This window comes from Trichoderma citrinoviride, assembly GCF_003025115.1.
Source record: "Trichoderma citrinoviride strain TUCIM 6016 unplaced genomic scaffold BBK36scaffold_6, whole genome shotgun sequence".
Lineage (NCBI taxonomy): Eukaryota > Fungi > Ascomycota > Sordariomycetes > Hypocreales > Hypocreaceae > Trichoderma > Trichoderma citrinoviride.
In genome coordinates, this window is record NW_020194714.1 from 439434 (window position 1) to 461466 (window position 22033).

Genomic DNA, 22033 nt, shown 5'->3' on the forward strand with positions numbered 1-22033 from the left:
GGATATACAAAAATGGTCGGATGATTCGCATCTGCTTTAGGGAGACAGATAAGCCCCGAGTCTGTTGGGACGTGGTCAGCAAAATGCCCATACAAGCACGAAGAGGTTTCAGCAGATAAAAACTCACCCGATAATCACGTAACATGCACACATCAATCCGCCCTTGAGGCCGCTCGACCGCAGCGGCCCGCTCACGCCCTCGCCCAGGATCAAGAAGTTGACGAGCAGGACGGAGCCAAAGAGCGTGGCAATCTCAAAGAGGTTGAACGTCAGCATCAGCGGCCGGTCCATGATCCAGCCCGCAATGACCGTCAGGGGCGTCACGCACAGCGCAATCTGGATCGACGAGCCGACCGAAACCGCCAGCGCGAGCCCCATGTTGTCTCTTGCGGCGACGACGACGACGGTGGCGTATTCGGCCACGTTGCCGACAATCGGCATGATGATGAGGCCGATGAGCGACTCGGACAGGTGGCCCTGGCGGATCACGTCGTCGATGGCGCTGGCCAGGAACTCGGCCGACACGGACATGAAGGTCGAGGTCAGGATCAGCATCACGTAGGAGATGATGCGGTCCGTCCGGGGCCCGAACGACACGTGCCTCGGCTTGGCGACGATGCGGTCGAGGTTGACGTGGCTGTCGCGCAGGATCTGCCTTGTCGTGAGATACGGCGCCATCAGCTCCGTCCGGTCTCCTCCTTCCGACGTCTCGCTCAGCGCTCCTCTGCTGGAGCCTAGCGATAACGAGCGAGCCCTTGTCTTGCCCCGTCGTGACGTCTGAAAGAGGCCTTCGCCAGCTTCCTCCTTGGGCTCTCCATTGTCCAGATAGTCCTCGGCATCCAATCCGCTCTCCGCCGGGTCCAGTCCATCCAAGCTGTCTCGCTCGCCCTCTTTCAGGGGCGCATGTTCTGATGTAGGGCTGACGTCGGCAAATCGAACGGTTCGGGGAGCGGCTTGGGAGCCATTCAATGCGTCTGCAGAGAGGGCCATGGACCGAAGAGGAACGTGGTCCTGGCCGTCGAAGAGTGTAGCATCGTCGTTTTCTTCGTCGTGGGGTACGGCTTCGACGTCGTGGGGGGGCGTTCGGGTCTTGATTTCGTGGATAAAGTATAGAATATAAATGAGCAGGATCATGACGGCCGATATCCTGCTCATCTTGAGGCTCATGCCCTCGGAACCATCGGTGCCTTTGAAAGTGTGGTCAAAGGCCGTCTATAGAAGCAAAGGGGCCGCATCAGCACATGCACTTCTGGCATATAAACGGACATCATCCCGGCGGGTGGCGGCTTACAGGCATAAGGAAGGTAAAGACCGACACAAAGAGGAGGGATCCCAGAAGCTGCGTGCCGGCGGCATCGTGTAGAAACTCTTGGTCGGGGAGCTTGGTCGTAAGAAGCGCAGAGCCGAGAATCAGAAGCAGATTGACCAGGATCGACCCGAGGATAGACGCCTGGACAACTCGGATCTGGTCATTCTTGAGGGCGACGCTGGGTCGAGTTAGCATGACGAGGAGTTGAGAGCCGCGAGCGGTTCGACGGGTTCAATCGGTTGCTCGCGTGACGGTGAGGGTAGTTCGACTTACATGCTATAGTCAGGTCAGCACAGGTTACCTTGGAGGGGCAACACGAGAGAAAGATGGAAGACGCCGGATCTCCAACCTTCAGGAGAATCAAGAGATTGATCAGACTCACAAAAGGATCAGCTCGACGAGGTTGCCGAGGCTGATGTTGAGGATGGCGCCGATCGTGTCGCCGGCATCGCTGGCAATCTTCTCCGTGACATCCGTAAGCAGGGACGACAGCGGCACAATGGCGAGGGCGTTGAAGATGAAGATGAGGGTCGAGTTGATGTTGAGGAAGTACGCCACATAGCCGATGGGCACAAAGAAGAGCAACAGGTTAAGCCATGAAGTGCACAGGACCGATCGCACAATATCCACAATCAGAGCCATCTAGCTGTTCGGCACTGGCCTCTTGCCGCTCCAGCCAGGCCGCGGGGACGTCTTGTTTCGATAGAAGGGAAGACTCCACGAGATAAACGAATGTGTTTCGCACGACCAGACCGTCGTTATCTATGCCAAAGACTGGATTGTACGGGGTTGGTGATGAGAAAGTAGGCAGGGCACAGAGCACGTGTGGATTTAGAATCCAGGGGGGGTTGAAGTCGAATAGTCAAGATGCAATGCAAAGAAAAGGGTCAACCAAAGCCGTTTCGTCGGGCGTCTTTGATCAGAGAGACGAAGAAGACAGGGGGGCAAAAGGATGGGGAGAAATAAAAAATAAAAAAGAACGGAAAGCCAAAGACCGCGTCAGACGCACGCGACCGCTCGAGTGAAGCAGAAGCGGCGAATCTCACGATGAAGAGGGATGGCCAGACGGAGACGGAGACTGGGGGAGGCCCATCGTCAAAGAAGGAGAACGGTCATTGCATTACGGAGCACGAAGCGAAGTCGCATTTCAGGGGCCCGGCAAAGAAGAGAGAGGGAAAAAAAGAAGCATGAGAAACAGGGGCTAATAAATGAAGCCCAAGACGCAAGGCCCACCCATTTTTTGAACGGGGGATCCGGGAGCTTGCGCCCACTTTATTTATGTTATCGTGAGATTTGGGGGCGTTGACGAAGTATGAGGAGCTCAAGAGTTAGTAATGCTCAGTTACCAGGTGATACAGCAAGAAGTCTCAGTCTGAGAGGCTGCTTACTTGACGCAGAAATGACGGCCATCTCAGCTCGAGGAGCTCAACTCTGTACAATGGCAAGCATATGAGCGGCACGAACGCGCTCAATGCCTCGCAATTCCTGCAAACGCAGCTCCTGGCGGCTAAGCTGGCGAAGGAGGCTCCATTGCCGGCACTGCAGCAGCTTCGAAGCTAAGCTGCAAATGGGCAAGGCCATTGTTGCCGCCAATCTATTACTTGTAGTACTCGGCGCAGGGCCGTTGCAGGGCTGGGGGTGGAAAGCCGGAGTGCATAGGGGGAGGGTTTTGTGCATCGGAATTGGTCGTGCGGTCAGTTGAGATGGAGCGAAACGCTACTACTACATACCAGTTACAAACTGATGTTGTCTGCTTGTCCTGCCTGTTTTGGATACACGTTGATAACTTGAAGGTACCATGCTTGACGCGAAATGGCCTGTTGACGCCCACGGTGCTAAACCTCTTGGCGCCGCATCTTATTAGCGGTGACCAGAAGGTGAGCATTCAGACGAAGCAGTTGGCGGAGACGCGGTGTGCTGGAAAAGCCCGGAATTGCGGTCCGGATCATTGGCTCGTGATCGTGAGACACGGGCAGCCGAATGGATGAAGCCGTGACTCGCCGTCAAGCCGCAGTGCCTCTGTGTGTGTATACATAGGCAGACGGCCGAGTCGTCTTCATCTTCTGCATTTCTTTTTCTTTTTTCTTTCCTTCTCTAGGTAGGTACTGTACAACTAGTATGTAATACAATACAGGACAGCGGTACGGGTGGACCACCGCATCATGTTCAGGGGCAACTCGGGGTCTTCTCCACTGATGCCTTTTTTGGGAGATCGCCCCAGGACCCTGCAAGCGAGATCTCCAGCTACGTCTGTTCAAGGGTAAGGCATTGATGTCCCATGAGGGACGCAGTATCAATCACACATTGTTCCTCGGCTATTATGAGTTGCCCGATTGTGTGCAAATACACAACCCACTTGCTCTCTGCAACGCCAATGACTATACGCGAAACAACGCTGTGGTTACCCTGAGGGGGTCGCTATTCAGCTTCTGGAGCAAACCGAAACACTCAAGGCGCGCATCAAAGCTCGTGGCAGAGTTACAGTAGCTGAGAGCCGGCATATCACGTCAAAAAGGCTTTGAGAAAAACGTCGGCGGGCACATGCCTTTGGCCAGCTTCACTGGGAAAGACTGGACCCTTTGGGCCACGGAACGGGGCCGATATAGACAAGAATCTAGACCAGCTTCGAACGTGGACTGACTTAGATGCTCGGTACGAGAGATTCCGGAATGCAGATTCGCCGAGGACCGAGCTTGGGCATCCTCCAGTGGTGCAATCTTTGAAATGGTGAATTCGTTGAAGCTGAGAAATCTTGTACGAAAGGCCTCGACCCAATTGTGATGGGTACTATGTACTTACAGTACACGGCCTTTGAGGGGCATTTTAAGGAAATGGCTTCGTGTTGCTAGCACCCCAACTTGGCCACCTTATCCAACATCCCAAATTCATTAATACAGAATATAAGGCTAATTTTCAAGCATATGATAACACTAGATAGTTATTCTAATAGTAAGAGAAAAGAGAATTTATTTCTGATGTCTATAGTAGCGGTAAAAGTAGCAACAGAAAAGATGTCTATGGATTTACCGGGATGCTGGATAGCCAAGTTGGGGTGCTGGCTAGCCACTCACTGAGACTCAGCTAAGCTTAAACGATTTGCGAAAGTCCAAAAAGAGTTGAAGCAGTCAAGCCGACCAATCAGATTGCCTCCTTTAATAGTAATATTCATATCAACTGATCCGTCTTCTCTCCTTATCTCTTGCTTCCTTAGTGTCTTTATATCATGAAGCGACGCCGCCAACTCACAGCTCACTCCGCTCGCCAGACGGTGAATCCGCCTGGTCTGCCTGCTTCCACATCCGAATGGGGTCCTTTGTTTGAACGGCAGAAACACAAACGAGGACTCGCCTCTTCATTCGGCAGCTGAAAAAGGCGAGATTGGAGCACTTGAGTTGCTGTTGACACAAGGAACCTGGTGTTGACCCTACGATTGGGAACAGAAGGGTCACGACTCTCAACAAGCATGTGATATATGGGGAGAATAGACCAGAATACAAAAGAACATTCCATGGACGAGAAAATTCCTGAGAACTGCCACCGAGATCATAATTTCGCAAACGGCGGCGCTTGGGCTATAACGCGGGCGTCAATCACCCACTACTGTGGCGTCACACTCATCTCCATATAACGAGAGAATGATCCTACCTGATCTCGATGAGGGGGTATTTATCAAGAGAGAGCTATCAAGATGCCGCTTCGGTGAACCTAGGTTGGCCATGAGATCGAGATCCATATTCTTCCTACAAAGGATAAATAAGGACGCTCGCCCCGACGACCGCCCATACTTTTCAGTCATCAGGCAGTTCCATGCTTGATATTTCAAAAAAGCCTTGACAGACGAAACCAGCCACCGGCTATTCATCCATCAATAACCTGTTACTACACGGAGATGAAGCTCGTCAATATCGCTTTCGCCGCCGTTCTTCTGCCCGGCGCCGCGTTGGCCGGCCCAGGCGCTTATGCTGTATGTCAGCAGGCTTGTGCAGTGACTCTGGCTGCCGGTGGACCTGGTGGTCCTGCGATGTATGCGGCTTGCCAGGCGGCTTGCGCCCCCCTACTCGTTGCGCCATGCCCCTAGATGCTAAGGTAATGTATTGAATTGCGCCCGGCCCGGTGAGTCTTCCTGGAATGGCATCACATATTTACGCTGAATGGATTCACAGGAGGCGGTTGTTCAATACCTAGCAGTATGTAATACCATAGCAGATATTGAACGATATGAATGAAATGTATGAGACATGTGTTTATTGAGATGCCAGTGACGATGACTCATGACTGTGCTCAAAGCTCTCTACGAGATGAGTTGATGACGGATGATCCATTGTAACGCGCCCGTTTCAACCGTACATGTTCTCCTCAAGAGTATAAGTCCAGAGGTAGCTACGAGAAAGGAAACAAAACGCAGACATATAGCAGACAAAATAGACTGCCGCTCGAAATCAGCTTTCCATCTGCCGAACCGGGATATGCTGCCGCTTTGGGACCTTTCGACATGGAGCCCGGGGTGGAGACCCGGAGCACGGAGCAGGGCGGTTGAATCGCAATAGCAGGGGTTCTATCTGTGAGTTCAGATCCCCATCCTGTCAGGCAATACGGAATGACATGCAGAATACTGTACAAGTCGCTCAAATCAGATTATACATATCTGAAAGATAAGCGATAGTCTTTCGGAGTTGTGACATCCACAGCACTCACTTGCGCCCGATCCACCTGCTTCCCGGCAGTCCCTGAATATCCAATCTCCTAACACACAACGACATCGACATGCAGGGTGTTGGAGCGACTTCTGGCGGCGCCTCGTTCAAGCCGCTTGATATTCTTTGAGTTAGGTTTTCTTTTTTTTTTTTAAGGTTTTTGTTGCCGATACTGGAAAGCTGAAATGAAGTCGGCGATTCGATGCTTAACAGACTGAGAAATATGGAATACCCGGCTGAACGAGCGGAAAGGCTACCCAAGAAGCTGGGGTTTGCCGGGCTTTGCATTCTGGTAGAGTGTATGGAGGCATCATCACCATGATGGGGCAAATTTCATACTCCGAGGAGAACTATATAAAGACTGGGCCTTTTCTGATGAAGTAGATGAAGTTCTTGGTGCTGGATCAAGCCCCTTCTTATCTTCTGCTCCCCCTCTGTCACGGATAATGCCCAATCTCCTGTCCGCTGCCAACCGATACATCAAAATGGGCGCCGCAAACCTCCCCACCACCATCCGAGCGGTCTACCAGATCGATCCCAAGCTCACAACGCTCAAGCTGACGGAAACCCCCTTGCCCAAACCCACCGGGGAGAACGAGCACCTCATTAAGATCAAGGCCACGGCGCCCTGTCTAGGCGAACTGGGCTGGGAGATCAACTACCCATCGCTTTTCCCTCCGGACCGGGAGCGCGTGCCCGGGACGGAGGCCGCCGGCGTCGTCGCCACCGCGCCGCCTTCGAGCCCCTTTCAGCCTGGCGATGAGGTGTACTTTCGTCTGCATGCTAGATACCCCGGGTGTCTGCGCGAGTACACAATTGCGCACACGGAGGAGCTGGCGCTGAAGCCCAAGACGCTGGACTGGGCCGAGGCTGCTGCGACGCCGCTCAGCACGTTGACTGCCTGGCAGGGGCTGTTCACCCAGGGAATCCTCGACAAGCGCGGCATCAGGGGCGATGCCGATGCCCGGGCTCACAACAGCAGGCTGCGCGTCCTCATCACCGGCGCCGGCGGCAGCGTCGGGACGTGGGCAGTGCAGTTTGCGGCCGCTGCGGGTGCCGGTTCGGTCGTCGCCCAAGTCAGCGGCGCAAACATCGAGGCCGCGAACAAGGCCGGCGCCACGGAGGTCATTGACTACAAGAAGCGGTCCGTCGAGGAGTGGGCCAAGGAGGACCCTTCTCGCGAGGTGGACCTGGTGCTGGACTGCCTTGGCGGACCGACTCTGGGATCGTGCTGGGCTGCGGTCAAGGACGGTGGTGTTTTGCTGAGTATTGTCGGTTCGCCGGAGGAGGCGAAGCCGGAGGCCGTGAACAAGACGCTGGCGAAGGCGACTTGGTTCTTGATGGACTGTAAGGGAGACGATTTGAGGGAGATTGCGGACTTTATCGACGAAAGGGGGTTGAAGCCGCAGATTGATAGCGTGGTTGAGTTTGAGGACTTTCAGGCTGCGTATGACAAGGTAGAGCAGGGGAAGGCCAAGGGCAAGGTTGTGATTAAGGTTGATCGGTTTTGTGGTGATGCGTGATGGTTATACTGACGAAAACCGGATCAATATGAATCAAGAGGATTGAAGAATTGCAGGGTTGAAGAGAACATTGTGCGGCTGCTTCTTTTCATCCGCTCCATGATTATGGTGATTGAGTATCGGGTAGCAAAGATGGCATGGATTTCCCCACGACATCTGGATGCGTAGAGAGTTGCCCTCAAGGTCCTTCCTCGTTCTCTTCTTGCTCTCACAGGTTTTGCAGCCTGAACTGATGCCGTGATAATGCACAGTACATGTACTGATAATCCAAGACTGCGGTCATCACGTTGAACGGCCATGACACTGCCGAACCTCGTCCAACCACCACAATTCTATCGTATATGGCTGCCCTTACTACCTATTCTCATCATCTGATGCACATGCCGGTTCGTACCCCGCAAAAAGTGGACGATCGACGCCGCTGCCGCCGGAATGGGCCGAACGTGGCTGAACATCTTAACATCTTACAGCATCGCGACTCTGACCCTTGGCGTCGTCGTCTTTATTCCTTACAAACTGCATCCATTGAACGGTTAGGTGACATTCTGAGATACGGTACAACCAACTGTCCTCAGTCAGGTGCTCAGCCTCGCCACCCTGTCGTTCAGCAGCTTCATGTGCATGCACTCTTTCGTCATACCGTCTCGGTCGGTGGCTGGCAGCAGACGGCTTCTTCTCACCTTCGTCCATTCCCACATCCTCTTCGTTCCAATGTGAGCTTCGTCACTGTACTGAAACCGCAATCCACGATGAAGTGCCTGTCAATATGCGTCCTCTCCTCCTCTCTGGCCTCGTCCACAACAGCCCTCTCTCACCAACACAAGCCGTCATCAACAGACTACCACGCCAACGCCGGCGTCCTGCATCATGTCAACCCTCTCATCGGCACCCGCGGCTACGACCCCAACGACCTCGGCGGCATGATCCCCTCCGTATCGCCCCCCTTCGGCATGACCCGATGGACGCCCCAGACGCGCGAAAACTTCATCTCCCAGGTCCCCTACAACGACCGCGACCGCCGCGTGCACGGCTTCCAGGCCACCCACCAGCCCGCCATCTGGATCGGCGAAAACGGCCATGTGACGCTCATGCCGGGCCTTCTCGGGGACGAGGTCCGACCGCTGTTCCAGCACCGCGGGCTGGCTTTCCGCAAGGAAGACGAGAGGAGCGCGCCGTACGTGTACGAAGTCACGCTGGATGCGGATTCGGGTGGTGAGTTTGGGTGGAATTTGACGGAGCAGGCAACGTCCGAGTTGCTTGGGGATGCGTGTCCGCCGTGTCCGGGCGGTGCGGCGTTTGTGCCCAACAAGGATGTGACGGAGGGTGCGAATGGCCGTGTCAGACGAGACTATGTGTTTGAGCCGGAGAATCAGGATGAACTCGTCCTGCAGAGTGCGTCTGCAAATGCGTCAGAATCCGAACACCCTCAAGGGAGCGGATACCGAAACTCCTTGCAAGTGGCACTGAGCGCATCGGCGCATGTCGGGCATCTTCGCGTTGATTTCCAGGACGCAAAAGAACGGCAGCCGTATTTCATTATCCAGGCCAGCCGACTCAACTGGACCGGCCATGTCGACATCGATCCCGAGGCTCAAGAGGTGTCAGGAAGTAACTCTCAGCGACAAGAGTATCTCCTAGGTCCCGACAAGCCTGAGTCTTTCCGGCTCTACTTTGTGTCTCGCTTCTCCGTGCCGTTTACATCTTATGGAGTCAGCCGTGCGGGTGACTGGTACAAAGGGCAGCAACACATCGAGGACAAGTTTGTGGGGGCGTATGTCGCCTTTGACAACTCCGTTAAGAGAGTCGAGGTGAGGACTGGCGTCTCGTATGTGAGCGTGGAGCAAGCCAGGAAGAACCTCGACATTGATATACCGGACGGAACGGCGTTTGAAAGCACTGTCGAAAACGTCAAATCGGCCTGGCGGGAAAGACTGGGGAGAATTAACATCTCTGGAGTCAACGAAACCGACGGCGATCATGATCCTCGAACCATCTTTTACACGGGCTTGTTTCACGCTCTGCAGTATCCCAGCGACTATTCTGAACCCACCACCTCGTCCGAAGGGGGAACGCGCCGCTTCTACAGCGGCTACACGGACAGTGTCCACGAGGCAAACGATTCATACTACCAGTCGTGGTCCATCTGGGATACCTACAGGGCGGAGCACTCGCTCTTGACCATCTTTGCCCCCGAGCGCGTCGATTCCATGATGCGGTCACTGCTGCGCATATTCGACTGGTCCGGCCGGCTACCGCTATGGAACAACATGATTGAGAACAACGAGATGATTGCCACGCATGTCGATGCCGTGATTGCAAACGCCCTCGTCCGAGGCTTCGACGACTTTGACGTTTCCAAAGCCTGGGACGCTGTCTACGTCGATGCTTACGTGCCGCCCGACAATGACACAGACCTTCTCTACTACTCCAGGGAACCAAACACCCCCTACGAATGTCGAGCAGGATTGACGAGCTACCTCGAGCACGGCTGGGTCGACAACGATCGATGGGCGGAATCCGCCAGCCGCACGCTGGACTATTCCTTCGATGATTACGCCGCGGCCGTGGTGGCTGAACATACGGGCGACTCTGAGCATGCAAAGGAGCTGAGGGAGCGTTCGCAGAACTACAGGAAGCTGTGGAACCCAGAGACGCAGTTCATGCAGGCTCGGAACGCAAACGGGACGTGGACCAACGAATCGTGGGGGTGGACCGAAGGCGACAAATGGATCTACACGCTCAACGTGATGCACGACGTCGGCGGCCTGGCCTCGCTGTTCAGGGGGGGCAAGGCAGCCATGAAGGCCCGGATGGACGAGTACTTCGCGGGAGGGCACAACATGCACAGCAACGAGCCTTCGCATCACGCCCCGTACTTGTACTCTGCGATTGGGTATCCCGCTGACGCGGCACGGCAGATCCGCGAGCTGGCCTGGGAGAATTACAATGCTACTGCGTCGGGGCTGAGCGGGAATGAAGATTTGGGCCAGATGAGTGCTTGGTACGTCTTGTCTGCGCTGGGGTTTTATCCTGTGAATCCGGCGAGCGATGAGTATGTCGTTGGGACGCCGTTCTTTGACGAGGTTGAGATATTATTGCCTGCCGGGCCCGGGGACGGTGGAAAGGAGCATACGCTGGTGATTTCGGCGCCGGGAGCGGGGACGGAGGGGAAGGCGTATGTGAAGAGTTTGAAGGTTGATGGGGAAGAGATTGATAGGCCGATGTTGACGCATGGGCAGGTTGTCAAGGCGAGGAGGATTGAGTTTGAGATGAGTGATGAGCCCACGAGCTGGGGACAAGAGGGGACAGTATGACTTTTTGTTGTCTATCATTAGCCGGAGTTGAAGCAAATGTTAGCTTAAGAACATTCAAGCAAAGCCTGTTAGAAGATCTAATCATACACTCCCCCTTATTCTCGACAGCGCCCACTCCATGGCACCATCCCACCCGGGCCCGATCCGCACAATCACCGGCCGGGCGACATTCTCCGCCCAGCCCTCCATGAACCACCACTTTCTCGGCGAGGTCTTCATCACGGCACACCAGTGCACGAGAATCACAAGCGCCATCGAATCCCTCGTCTCCAAGAGATGCAGATACTCCTGGCCGAGGGCTCCAGGCCACCACACAAAATGCAGCCAAGTACGCGGTCGACACGACGTAAGCCGCAACCAGAACTGCATCTTCTCCAGCGCATCCCTGTACACCGCCCTGTTACTCCGCATCGCCGGCGAAGCATCATTCATCAGCTGGAGATTCGTGACAGCCTGTTCAGCAAGATGATCCCACGGGGGGTTCTCCGCCGCCACACGGCTTCGTATAACGGTAAGCAACCTGCTCTTCATGAGCCACGGACCCAACTCGATGCCCAGCAGCGCAGCGCCCCGAAGAGCCAAGATGGGTTCCAAGAGTTCATCGTCTGCAAGGCTGCTGCCGCGTTTTGTACGTCTGTGGATGTCGAAGTGGAAGATGAGGACGGATATGGCAAAGACGAGGACGGTGAACCAGTTGCGGTCGCTGATTGCGCTGACGGAGGAGCGGAATTTGCTTGATGCTGCGATTTGATGCTGGTATGCTGATAGATCGGATATTGTTCTGTCGGAGTCGTTGCTGAAGAGAGAAGTGGTGGAGTTGCTGTGGAGGGTTGATATCATGGCCATGTTGTGTTCGAGATACTCGCTAGCATCCGTCTGACCGGCAAGTTCATCAGGAATCAAGTGACTCTCTTCGTCTCGTAGCATACACAACGCCATGCTATCAACCACATGGCAAGACACCGCTGTTACAGGCGTAGCATCAACATCAGCCTGAGGGTGGGAAACCGGAGCCATAACCGACAATCTCAGTCCTACTAGCGGCGTCTCTGGAGACGAGGAACCACTCGTGTAGCTGCGTCTCTCCATATACGCCGCATGACTTGGCGAGACAATCAGGGGGCTGGTGGTGGCATCTCTGCCGAGGAATCGATAGTCGCAGAGCTCGCCTCGTCTTGTGCAGTTGTAGCAGCTCGGGGCTTGTAGATTACACTATTCGGGTTAACACGCCTTGCATATGAGCATGGCTGTTCGCTTAGTTGTAAAGACATGAATGGGACAAGGTGAAGAGGCAGACGAACCCTGACTCGCCGCTTCTTGCAGCGGCCACAGCCGTTCCTAGTCTTGTGGTGGAATGTCCGCGAGCCACCAGTCATTCTTCACACTGGCGATTGATTGTGCAAAGACTGTACGAGGACTTGCGTTTGATTATTATCGTTTTACGTGCTCTCAGGTGGCGCTCAAGCCGTTGCGTTTATGAAGCATGGGGATCAGGAGTTGGAAAACATAGATGGTTACGATTCGCAGTGACGCAGCCGGAGGCCGTTTGTACAGAAGTGAAAAGCCATCAGACGAGGCGCGCTGGCAGAGTGCATGAGGAGTTGCACACCTCGAGACTCCACGAGGCTGCACGAGAATAGCAACGTCAGATCTTGCCCCGGGAATACTAGGAGCATCGGTTACCCCCCCGGGCTACCCCCTGAGCTACCCTTCTCTGACTTAGTGTACGAGCTGGATCCCTGCTAGCTTGGGATGCCGATGGGTTGTGTTGGGCTGGCCAATGAGATGGGGGGGGAGGAGAGGCGTTTCGATATGCATCTTTCGGCAGTTTGCGATCCTTGGGCCATGTAGTGGGATCGGACAGGAATTGGCTTCGTACGCTTGACTAGGTGAGTGACAGATTTGTGGTTTGATATTTGACCAAGTGTTATTCGTTTAATCATTTCATAGCTGTGGGCTGATTGATACTCAGGTGCAGCTTCAAGTTGATTAATACATCAGCCCTTGAAGGTTGAAGAGCCCGGCATGCTGCTCTCTCGAGCCTAGTGTACGAATATTGGCGTGATAGCTGTAACATGATAAAGATAGACTGATGGTAGATTGACTGACGTGACGCTGAAATGGGAGCTGCTGGATATATAAGTCCAAGTTTCCCCTCTCGGCAGTATCTACATTCACATCAGGACAGCCTCAACACATGGAAGCATTACAATACACTTCCAGACGCTCCCTACAAGCCCAATCTGCCTTCCCCTGTGTGAAACATTCTTCTTTCTCTTCTTTTGTTTATAATGAAGCCAGTACAGCTCCTTACACTCGCCTCAGCCCTCTCACACGGCACCCTCGCCTGCGTAGAGCACCTCCTCCAAGAGCGAGCCCCAGGCCCCAACGCCATGGCCCGCAGACAACAGCCCAGTCCACGTACAAAAACAGCCATCAAGAACGTCCACGTCTTCGACGGCACCAAGCTCACTCCCCTACAAACCATCATCATCGACGGCTCACACATTAGCAACGACACCAGCGGCATCGAAACCACAGTCGATGGCCACGGCGGCGTCCTAATCCCCGGCCTCATCGACAGCCACGTCCACGTCTCCGACATCGCCGGCCTCGAAACCCTGACTTCATACGGCGTGACCACCGCCGTGGTCATGTCCTGCCGGAACTACACCCAGTGCGCACCCCTCCGCAACCTCGAGGGCGTGGCATCCTTCCTCTCGGCCGGCATCCCCGCCACGGGCCCCGGCAGCCAACACTCGCGCACGTTCAACCTCACCGCGCCATATCTCATCTACCCAGACGCGAATGCCACCGAGGTCGTGTCGTACACCTTTGGCAACGGCTCCGACTTTTACAAAATCACCGCCGAGGCCAACGGGCCAAGCCAGGCGCTGCAGAACTCGCTCGTCGAGGCCGTTCACAACCTTGGCAAGCAGTCGATGACGCATGCTGCTGATCTCGATGCCTGGGCACAGGCAGCCGTTTCTGGCACGGACGGGATCCAGCATATTCCTACAAACGGCCGCATCAACGCTTCGAATGTTATGACCGTTCGGAAGTCCCCTCATACCTGGAGCACTCCCACTATGAATATTGCGAGATATGCGTTTTCGAACCCTGTCCTGTTACAGTTTCTTGGTCATAAGATTGGTGGTCCGGACAGTTACGAGAATGTCTACGAGAACGTCAAGGCCATTCATGCTGCTGGGATCCCGATCTTGGCAGGCACAGATGCCGTTGGAACCATCAATGCCAACATTTCTGTGCCGTTTGGCCTCACTTTGCACTTTGAGCTGGAGAATCTCGTCGAGGCAGGTTTGACGACGGTGGAAGCCCTGCGTGCGGCAACTGAGCTCGCAGCTCAACACCACAAGCTGACAGACAGGGGCAAGATCGCGCCCGGCATGCGGGCTGATCTGGTTCTGCTTAACAGCAACCCGCTAGCAAACATTTCGAACACGCGGGATATTGCCAAGGTTTGGGTGGGAGGGATCGAGTTCAAGGACGTTGCGAATAGCACTGGAGTGTTGAATGTTCCGGCAAACATCACTGGCAAGGGAAGCGCATCTGGTCCAGGGTCAGGGTCGGGGTCAGGGTCGGGGTCTGACGGTGCCAATTGGGCTGGAGCCGTTGCTTGGGGTTGGTCGTCTTTGGTGAGCTTGATGACGGGAAGTTTCTTCTACTTCTTCATATAGTGTACGTTGCTTATTTTCTACCGTGTTCCTTTTGTCTAGGCGATATGCCTAATACTCATCGATTAAAAGCGTCCTCTCCTTTTGTTTGGTAATTAACGCAGTGGGTAATGCAGCTTTCAATACCTTGATAGACCCTGTGTCTCTACAAACGGCATCTTCAATGGCATGCGATATCTGTTCACTGTTGAATATAAACTCCGGTGACAAGTCAGTCGTTGAGTTTTCAGGGTAGTGGTCGAAGGAGGCGGGAGTGTGTCATGCCCTGCATCTGATTGGCCAAGCTCGACAATGGCCCCGTTCTTGCTCAATGCCTCGATTTGCTGCCAAATCCCAGCAAGTGAGTGGTTCACTTCTATAACATTCATCATTCTGCTGACAAGATAGTCCATCTGCTTTTGTTTCTCTGTGTTGTTTCTCAAACCCATTCCGTTTGTCGTTTTCACGTTTTGTCTTCTCCAGCGTTCGATCACGCCCACAACAGACCATGTCCGACTTTAAAGCAACACCACCTCCAGACCCAGGATTGGGCAACGAGAAGTCATCGATCGAACCAGAAGCCCAGCAGAGCACCCGCAAAGATGCACAAGACACAGGAAGATTATCTGCCTTTGCATCCCTAGGCTTATTGGATCGCTTCCTGGCAGTCTGGATATTCCTCGCCATGGCCGTGGGCATCATCCTCGGCAACTTTGTCCCGTCCATGTCGCCCGCGTTGGCAAAGGGGACGTTTGTCGGGGTATCTGTTCCCATAGGCAAGTTACCGAGTTTCGTTCAGTATTATGGCTTGCCTTGCTGATGATTATACAGCCGTTGGACTTTTGGTCATGATGTATCCCATCTTGTGCAAGGTCCAGTACGAGTCCCTGCACCTACTCCTATCGAAGAGGGCGCTTTGGAAGCAGATTGGCTTCAGCGTCATTGTCAACTGGATTATTGCCCCCTTCTTAATGGTTAGCATCCGTTTCTCCGTTGCTTCTGCTCCGGCCACTGACCACTTTCTCAGCTCGGGCTTTCGTGGGCATTTCTTCCTGACAAGAGCCATCTTCGAAACGGCCTCATCCTCGTGGGCCTCGGCAGATGCATCGCCATGGTATGCCTTGATTCCCCAATGAATGGCTGGATAGAGATGAATGCTGACATGTGCGATCTAGGTCCTCATCTGGAACGCCCTCGCCGGCGGCAACAACGACTACTGCGCCATCCTCGTCGCAGTCAACTCCATCCTGCAAATGGTCCTCTTCGCACCGCTCGCCATCTTCTTCCTTCGCGTCATCAGCGATGAAGACGACGTCGTCTCGATATCATACTCCGTTGTCGCAACGAGCGTCGCAGCGTTTCTAGGCATCCCCCTTGGCGCAGCCATACTGACGAGGTTCTCCCTCCGCTTCGTGGCTGGCCCGGCCTGGTATGAGCGCGTCTTTATCCGTTTCGTTTCGCCATGGTCTCTCATCGGGCTGCTGTACACCATTCTGGTCTTGTTCGCCGAGCAAGGCCACCAAGTGGTACATCAGATTGTGTCGGTTGTTCGTGTTGCCGCTCCGCTTGTTGTGTATTTTGCCATTGTCTTCTTCACCACCGTGGGCATTTGTCGGATGCTTGGGTTCGAGTATCAGTTTCTCGTCACGCAAAGCTTCACGGCGGCGAGCAACAACTTTGAGCTGGCTATTGCGGTGGCCATTGCGACGTTTGGTCCAGACAGCGACGAGGCATTAGCATCCACTGTTGGGCCCCTGATCGAAGTGCCTGTTTTGCTGGGCTTGGTGTATGCGCTTCGTTGGGTTGCCGGTAGACGGGGTTGGAAATAGTGTAACGTAAGGTAGTCAAGCATAGTTAACTCGTCACTCTGGGAAATTGTCCAGGAGCTGAAAGATCTTAATGTTGCTGACCGTGCAGCTGCTCGATCCTTTGCAGCCGAGGGCAGCGCGGGCTCGCTGAGGGTCGACGTGGTGATGGAGGTCCACGAGGATCGATGCCGCGGTATCGCAGGATGTCTCCATGTCATCGGTAGGGCTGATGCCCTTGCGTGTGTGAGTTGGACCCGAAAGAGATGTTGTGAGATGAGGATCCGGGTTGTCGCTGTTTTGAGAGTCGCTTGCATTCAAGCGGGATGTGCCGCACTGAGGTCGGTGACTTTGCCGAGGTTGACCAGATGGCGGTTTCGATTCTGGTTGAGTGCCTTCAAGATTGGTATCGCCGACCATAGTTGACGATACTGACGGTAAATTGGATGCTGCTGCGTCAGCAGCCGTCGAACTTCCATTGTAAGTCGTCTCTGGCGATGTGCAAGACGAGGCCATAGACCCAGGAGCCCCGGGAGCCGTCTGCGGAGAGCTTGCACAACTGTCCGCTCGTTTCTCTATCGTAACAGCCGGTAGGGCTTCTCGAAAGACGGACGCGCTGCCGCAAGCCTCGCACCTGAAAGAGGCCGGTTCATGCGAGTACAAGACATCTGGTGTCTTGAGCAGGGCGGCCGGAGAGGACGACAAGTACTGCTGAATCTCCTCCTGGGAAACACCACGCTCGCTCAGAAGGCTTCGTAATCGCTGGTTCTCGTGAGTCACTGCTTGGGCGAGCCTCTGCATCTCTAGAGAGGCGGATGCACCTCGCCGCTGGTAGTCTTGCACCTGGTTCTTGAGGTCGTTGATGAGTTCGAGGCGCCGTGCTCTTGATCGGCGCTGACTTTCGCGATTCTGGTCTTTGACCTGTTGAGTGATGAACTGGGGGTGGCGTTAACGTGAGAGCGCAGCGAGCGAGGACTGGAAACCATACTTTACGAGGCATTTTCCAGATAGAAACGCGCGTTTTGCCCAGATTCTCGAGCTGAAAGAGATGAGATCCCGGTGGCACGCAACGTCCAGGAATGAAGAGATCGTGAGATGGTGAAAGACAAGATCGCAAGTTCCAGTACCTAAGCTGAGTGAGTCTACGGGAGTCACCCGTTGGCGCAAGGGCGAGATTTAGCTCGTCAACTTTCCGAGCGGTCCAATCATCTCACATCGAAAGTGGCGCTCCAAAAGACTCCACAAGGCAACCTTGGATACTACATGCCCTGCATTGAGTGTTGCAGCTGTAATCAAGGTACTCCGCCTGTCGAGGAATTGGAGAGGAGAGACGGGAGACGGAAGAGCCGCGCAATGCCGTCGACTGTGAGCAGTGACATGCCGGGCCGTTTGGAGGTCTGATGTCATTGAAAGGCCGCATTGCGGGATGATTCATTGTAGCTGAATGAGTTGTGAGAGTTGTCTATACTCTGAAGCCTCGGCAGAGATGAATACATGTAGTTTGCCTGCTCAGCCTTATGGTGCGATGAACTCGCCAGGCAGTTTTTCTTACACATTCAGCAACAACCGGGGCGATATGACGAGCCCATGGATTGCTACTACTAAACTACATAGAGAAACCCCTGCATATCACCGAATGTCTCTCTCTCTCTCTCTCTCTCTCTCTCTCAGCCGTCCAGATGCAAGTCTTCTTTTATTCGACCGGCTGTTTGTGGGAAAAAAGGACGAACCTCCCTGCATACAACAACATCCGCTAGCCGTGCAAACAACATCTACTGAGGGCCAGTAAATCTCTAATCGGAAGAGATGGCGTGGGGATGAAGCCTAAAAGTCGGTGTGTTGGCATACCATGCCTCCTGAAGCAAAGCCTGATTCGCTTGGTATATGGACGGATGCCTTGCATGCATGAAATTGTAATTGTTTTCTCACCTGCCGCTCTCGCCACAAAGGTTATATCTGCGGAGCCGTGAATTGCGTAAACCCGGATTATACAGGCACTCTAGAATCCATTGTAGTAGTATTGAAGACGAACACTGCGTGATGATGGCAATTTAGCCAAAAGACGCATTGGAGAACATAGCGGTGCATGAAATCCCGATCAGCCTTTCCCCGGATTCGAGATTACATCGTACATCCGGGTTGAAACACTCGGCCGAGTTCCAAGTTCACCTTTAGCATGTACCGCATTGCTCCCTTGTTGGAGCTCATCACCATAAGCTATCGCCGTAATCCTACGTTTGGATGTGCTCCTCCTTTACAAGTCACCGCACTGCTGTTATGCTTACAATCACTTATATTTTTTGGTACTTTGGTTATTTGAGATGCGGCATGCTGAATCCGAAGCGATGCGATCCCACAACCGCCAGAAGCAAAAATTGACATCAGTGCAGAAGGTTGTGATGAGTTACCACCCATTTGACGATGAACTGGACACTTCCTCTGGGGAATTTAGGGAAACGTGTCATGATCAGTGCCTTCGCTTCTCGGAAACCGGCCCATGCATCGGGCCAGGTTCCGCATTGAGAGCTGTTGGCACCTATACTGGCCTGGGGGAGCTACATACTCTACCGCAACGCAATACTGGCGGCTCCTAAGGGGGCCGGGCGTTGCTGGGTAGCATAGACGCGAAGTGATATCGGCTCCTTCAAGCAGCAAGGAAGAATGTCCTCTAGCAGCAACGTTCCGCTCACCAGCGAACAAAGTCTCTGGTAATGCTTGATTTGGAACGATGCGGCTGGGTATCGATTTTAGAGGAAAGCCATGTCTGGATTCCATCATGCGGGAGCTCCAGTCGTCAACGAAGGCATGTTCCTGAGAGTCCAAGGAGGTCATGGCATTACAGCCGTTCTTTGCGCCGCGAAACATCTTTGATTTGCTTCCTAGTGTTGTCGTAGTGTTCGAGCTTTGATCCGAGGTCAATGATATTATCACCCAAGATGAGAAGGAGATGGTCGTCCGAGGGGCTTTCCGCGTGTAAATCCGCCAGGATGGCGACACTTCAACGCTTCGAAGAAATTCCTGAAAAATGAACGTCATATTTGTTAGACCAAGCAAAGAGAGACATGGCATTGGTCACAGGTACAGCTAGTGATAGTGAGAAACGGCAACCACAGGCAGTTAACGTAGAGCCGTTGGCTCGTGTAATCGTTTGCGAGAGCTTCAACCCGTCAGTCAAGTCGAGCCCGGCGCTGCCTCATCAATCCGAAAACACAAATTAGGTTGCACGGAAAGTATTATTCCTCAAATATTGATTCGTAAGCAAAGAAGCAAGCCTTAAATGCGTGCTCATGATGTACATGGTCTTGAAGGAGAGCTCTCGAAGCTGAGGCTGCTCTGTGAGGGTACCAGGAGGACTGTTCTAGCGATCCGCGCAGGTCATATCGTCGGATACTCTGCGACTTACTGGACCGGTAAGTTCAGCGCAGAACAATCTTGAAATCACATACAAGAAAAATTACTTGCGCCAGCTTTGAGTCAGAAATCAAGAGATCGGTAACATGAAGACACCGGCGGCTACGTGAGGCAGACAAACGAACTACTGGAAGGGGATCACGCCGGAGCTATACGAGTGTTCACGATCGTTACAGCAATCTTCCTCCTCCTGTCTTGTATTTCGAGTTTCTTGGGCATGAACGCGGCTGATGTAAGAGATATGAAGAACAATCAGTGGCTTGTCTGGGCCACGCAAATCCCAGTCTCTACTCTAGTGTTACTCTGCCGTGCGTCTACGGATATACATGTGATGTGATGAGAGCTGAGGCTGGTAGGTTCAAGCCTTCAGAGGTGGAAGGATCCAAACTCGCGAATGGGATTTTGTTGAGGAGACGATGAAGCACGGTCTGCGATTCGAATGCCTGGTATGGCCAGTCTCTACTACCATCACGCAGCAGATTATGACCTCGCATTCTTCTCAATGGGCACAGCCCAAATAGCAGCGGCGGCATTAGCTAAAGCAAGTCGCTGCAGCAAACCGCCGGGTGTGCAAAGATAAACGGAGGAGAGCTCGCTTCTCTTACACAAAGTCGAGTGGGCGAATCGCGTAGATGAACGCGAGCTGGTCTGTACTGATGATAATCGTCCGGGGTCCGAGATGTGCTTTTTTTAGCACCTTGTCTGGATGCCAATATCGTGCCCTTGCATGAATGACTACTTCGTATTGCTTGCGGAAATAGCCATAGCAAACGACAATGTCCCGCCGTGGGTGGCGTTGGATGCTCAGCCGCATTCATGTTTGTAAGTGCTCCCGGCAGCGCAAAGCTCCCCCTCCTCTATCAAGCTTCATGTTACTGAGGTCTCTTTCCGCCCAATATGGATAATCACATCCATGTGCCATGGTCTAAAAGAGGCCTTACGTGTGTCAAGATCAAGCCACGTTTCCCCCAGACTGGAACCATGTAATAACCCGATGATCGAATCGCATCTGACGGCATCTCACAGCCATGTCGCAGGGATCACCAGGCACCCGCAAAAGCCCTCGATCGCTGCCTTGTCCTAGCGGCCACACAGTGGACCAAATCCATCCCAGGTCTCAGCTGTCAAATGCAGCAAAAGCGTCCAATAAAGTCTCATATCTCAGCCCACCCGAACGGATCCAGTGCCGTAGGACATTGAACAATCGTGCTGCCTTGTTCGAGGGTTGAGCAGGTGTTTCGTGTGTAATCCTGCATACGCGCGTAAACAGATCAGCGTGGCCGTTGTTTCGGAGGGCTTGTCACCTGGCCCGGCTCGTATTTGGGGGCCTGGAAGGACTTGGACCACCATCTCAGGTACGATGCACTCTTGATGTGTGTGTCCAGGCCTTGGTCTCTGTGGCTTGGCTTTTGCTTTTAGACCAGGCACTCCAATAACGACGGAGGCAGCCATTTAGTTTATAAACAAATGCAGCCATGCAACCACATTGGAGTAAACAACATTCAGTCTCAACGTATATTCTTCTTACCCATCTCCATCTTCTTGATTATCTCTTCTTGAGGCAGCGGAGATAGCAGTCAACATGTCGATAAAACCCCCCTCGCCATCGCTGCCCTCTCCCGCCCTCCCCTCCACCCCCTCAAAACATCCCGATACCAGCCGCGGCATCATCATCCCGCAAACGGAACCGGAACCGGCAAACACACACGAGCCGCGAGCTTCCCTCCTTTCTCTCCCCACGGAAATCCATCTGCAAATCGCCAATCTGCTCATGTACCCCGATGCCCTCTCCCTGAAATACACAAACCGGTATTTCCACAGCTTCGTCGACACGGGCATCAACCTCAAGGTGGAGTGGCTGGTGGAGCGGCGGCGCCTGCATCTCGAGTGTCCGAACAACAAGCGCTGCGACTTGGGCACGGATTTGCGCTTTTGCAGAGGCAGCGTGGCGTAAGTGATGCACCTTCATATCGCATCCAAGTCTGGTGTTATATATATATATATATATATATATATATAGATGAATGCTGATGTGAATCTGAGCAGGCTACTCATGAAACGTCGGAGGGAACACATTGAATGCGAATCACGGCCCGGACTGGGCTGCATCATCTACGGCACGCCGACCTGTCCCAACCGCCGACGGGGCATGAAGGCGTGGCAGAGGTGGCTGGAGACCAAGTTTACCATTGAGCTGCGTTGGGTGCTCTTGGCTATGCTTGTGCTTTTGTGTAGCTGGATCTACACGCTCTTGTCGGGATAGCTGCTGCTGTTCGAGACGGCGCTGGGTCGCCGGTGTTATG

The 22033-nt window shown here is 53.7% G+C and overlaps 8 protein-coding genes across 8 annotated transcripts; 5 read left to right on the forward strand and 3 right to left on the reverse strand.

The window, feature by feature from the left end:
* Positions 1-36: 36 nt before the first annotated feature.
* BBK36DRAFT_1158742 (Ca2+ transporter) lies at positions 37-1951 on the reverse strand (the record flags this gene model as incomplete). The annotated part of the gene is made up of 4 exons (XM_024894137.1): positions 37-61; positions 128-1212; positions 1292-1487; positions 1692-1951. The coding sequence occupies 4 exons, from the start codon at positions 1949-1951 to the stop codon at positions 37-39; spliced, it is 1566 nt and encodes a 521-aa protein (XP_024750102.1).
* A 4537-nt stretch (positions 1952-6488) lies between these two features.
* BBK36DRAFT_1198395 (NAD(P)-binding protein) lies at positions 6489-7526 on the forward strand (the record flags this gene model as incomplete). The annotated part of the gene is made up of 1 exon (XM_024897033.1): positions 6489-7526. The coding sequence occupies one exon, from the start codon at positions 6489-6491 to the stop codon at positions 7524-7526; it is 1038 nt and encodes a 345-aa protein (XP_024750103.1).
* A 749-nt stretch (positions 7527-8275) lies between these two features.
* On the forward strand, positions 8276-10840 carry BBK36DRAFT_1118299 (glycoside hydrolase family 92 protein; the record flags this gene model as incomplete). Its single annotated transcript, XM_024890463.1, has 2 exons — positions 8276-8772; positions 8995-10840. 2 exons carry the CDS (start codon positions 8276-8278, stop codon positions 10838-10840), a joined length of 2343 nt encoding a protein of 780 aa, XP_024750104.1.
* An 81-nt stretch (positions 10841-10921) lies between these two features.
* On the reverse strand, positions 10922-12216 carry BBK36DRAFT_1168313 (hypothetical protein; the record flags this gene model as incomplete). The annotated part of the gene is made up of 2 exons (XM_024895161.1): positions 10922-12052; positions 12142-12216. 2 exons carry the CDS (start codon positions 12214-12216, stop codon positions 10922-10924), a joined length of 1206 nt encoding a protein of 401 aa, XP_024750105.1.
* Positions 12217-13131: 915 nt separating this feature from the next.
* BBK36DRAFT_1198415 (hypothetical protein) lies at positions 13132-14577 on the forward strand (the record flags this gene model as incomplete). Its single annotated transcript, XM_024897034.1, has 2 exons — positions 13132-14319; positions 14539-14577. The coding sequence occupies 2 exons, from the start codon at positions 13132-13134 to the stop codon at positions 14575-14577; spliced, it is 1227 nt and encodes a 408-aa protein (XP_024750106.1).
* A 445-nt stretch (positions 14578-15022) lies between these two features.
* BBK36DRAFT_1168315 (arsenical-resistance protein ACR3) lies at positions 15023-16343 on the forward strand (the record flags this gene model as incomplete). Its single annotated transcript, XM_024895162.1, has 4 exons — positions 15023-15290; positions 15346-15488; positions 15542-15628; positions 15690-16343. 4 exons carry the CDS (start codon positions 15023-15025, stop codon positions 16341-16343), a joined length of 1152 nt encoding a protein of 383 aa, XP_024750107.1.
* A 33-nt stretch (positions 16344-16376) lies between these two features.
* On the reverse strand, positions 16377-17249 carry BBK36DRAFT_1198421 (hypothetical protein; the record flags this gene model as incomplete). The annotated part of the gene is made up of 2 exons (XM_024897035.1): positions 16377-16548; positions 16747-17249. Coding segments are annotated over 2 exons (675 nt in total), but the record flags the coding sequence as incomplete, so codon positions are not given.
* Positions 17250-21312: 4063 nt separating this feature from the next.
* Positions 21313-21993, forward strand: BBK36DRAFT_1168316 (hypothetical protein; the record flags this gene model as incomplete). The annotated part of the gene is made up of 2 exons (XM_024895163.1): positions 21313-21680; positions 21777-21993. The coding sequence occupies 2 exons, from the start codon at positions 21313-21315 to the stop codon at positions 21991-21993; spliced, it is 585 nt and encodes a 194-aa protein (XP_024750109.1).
* Between the last annotated feature and the right edge of the window lie 40 nt (positions 21994-22033).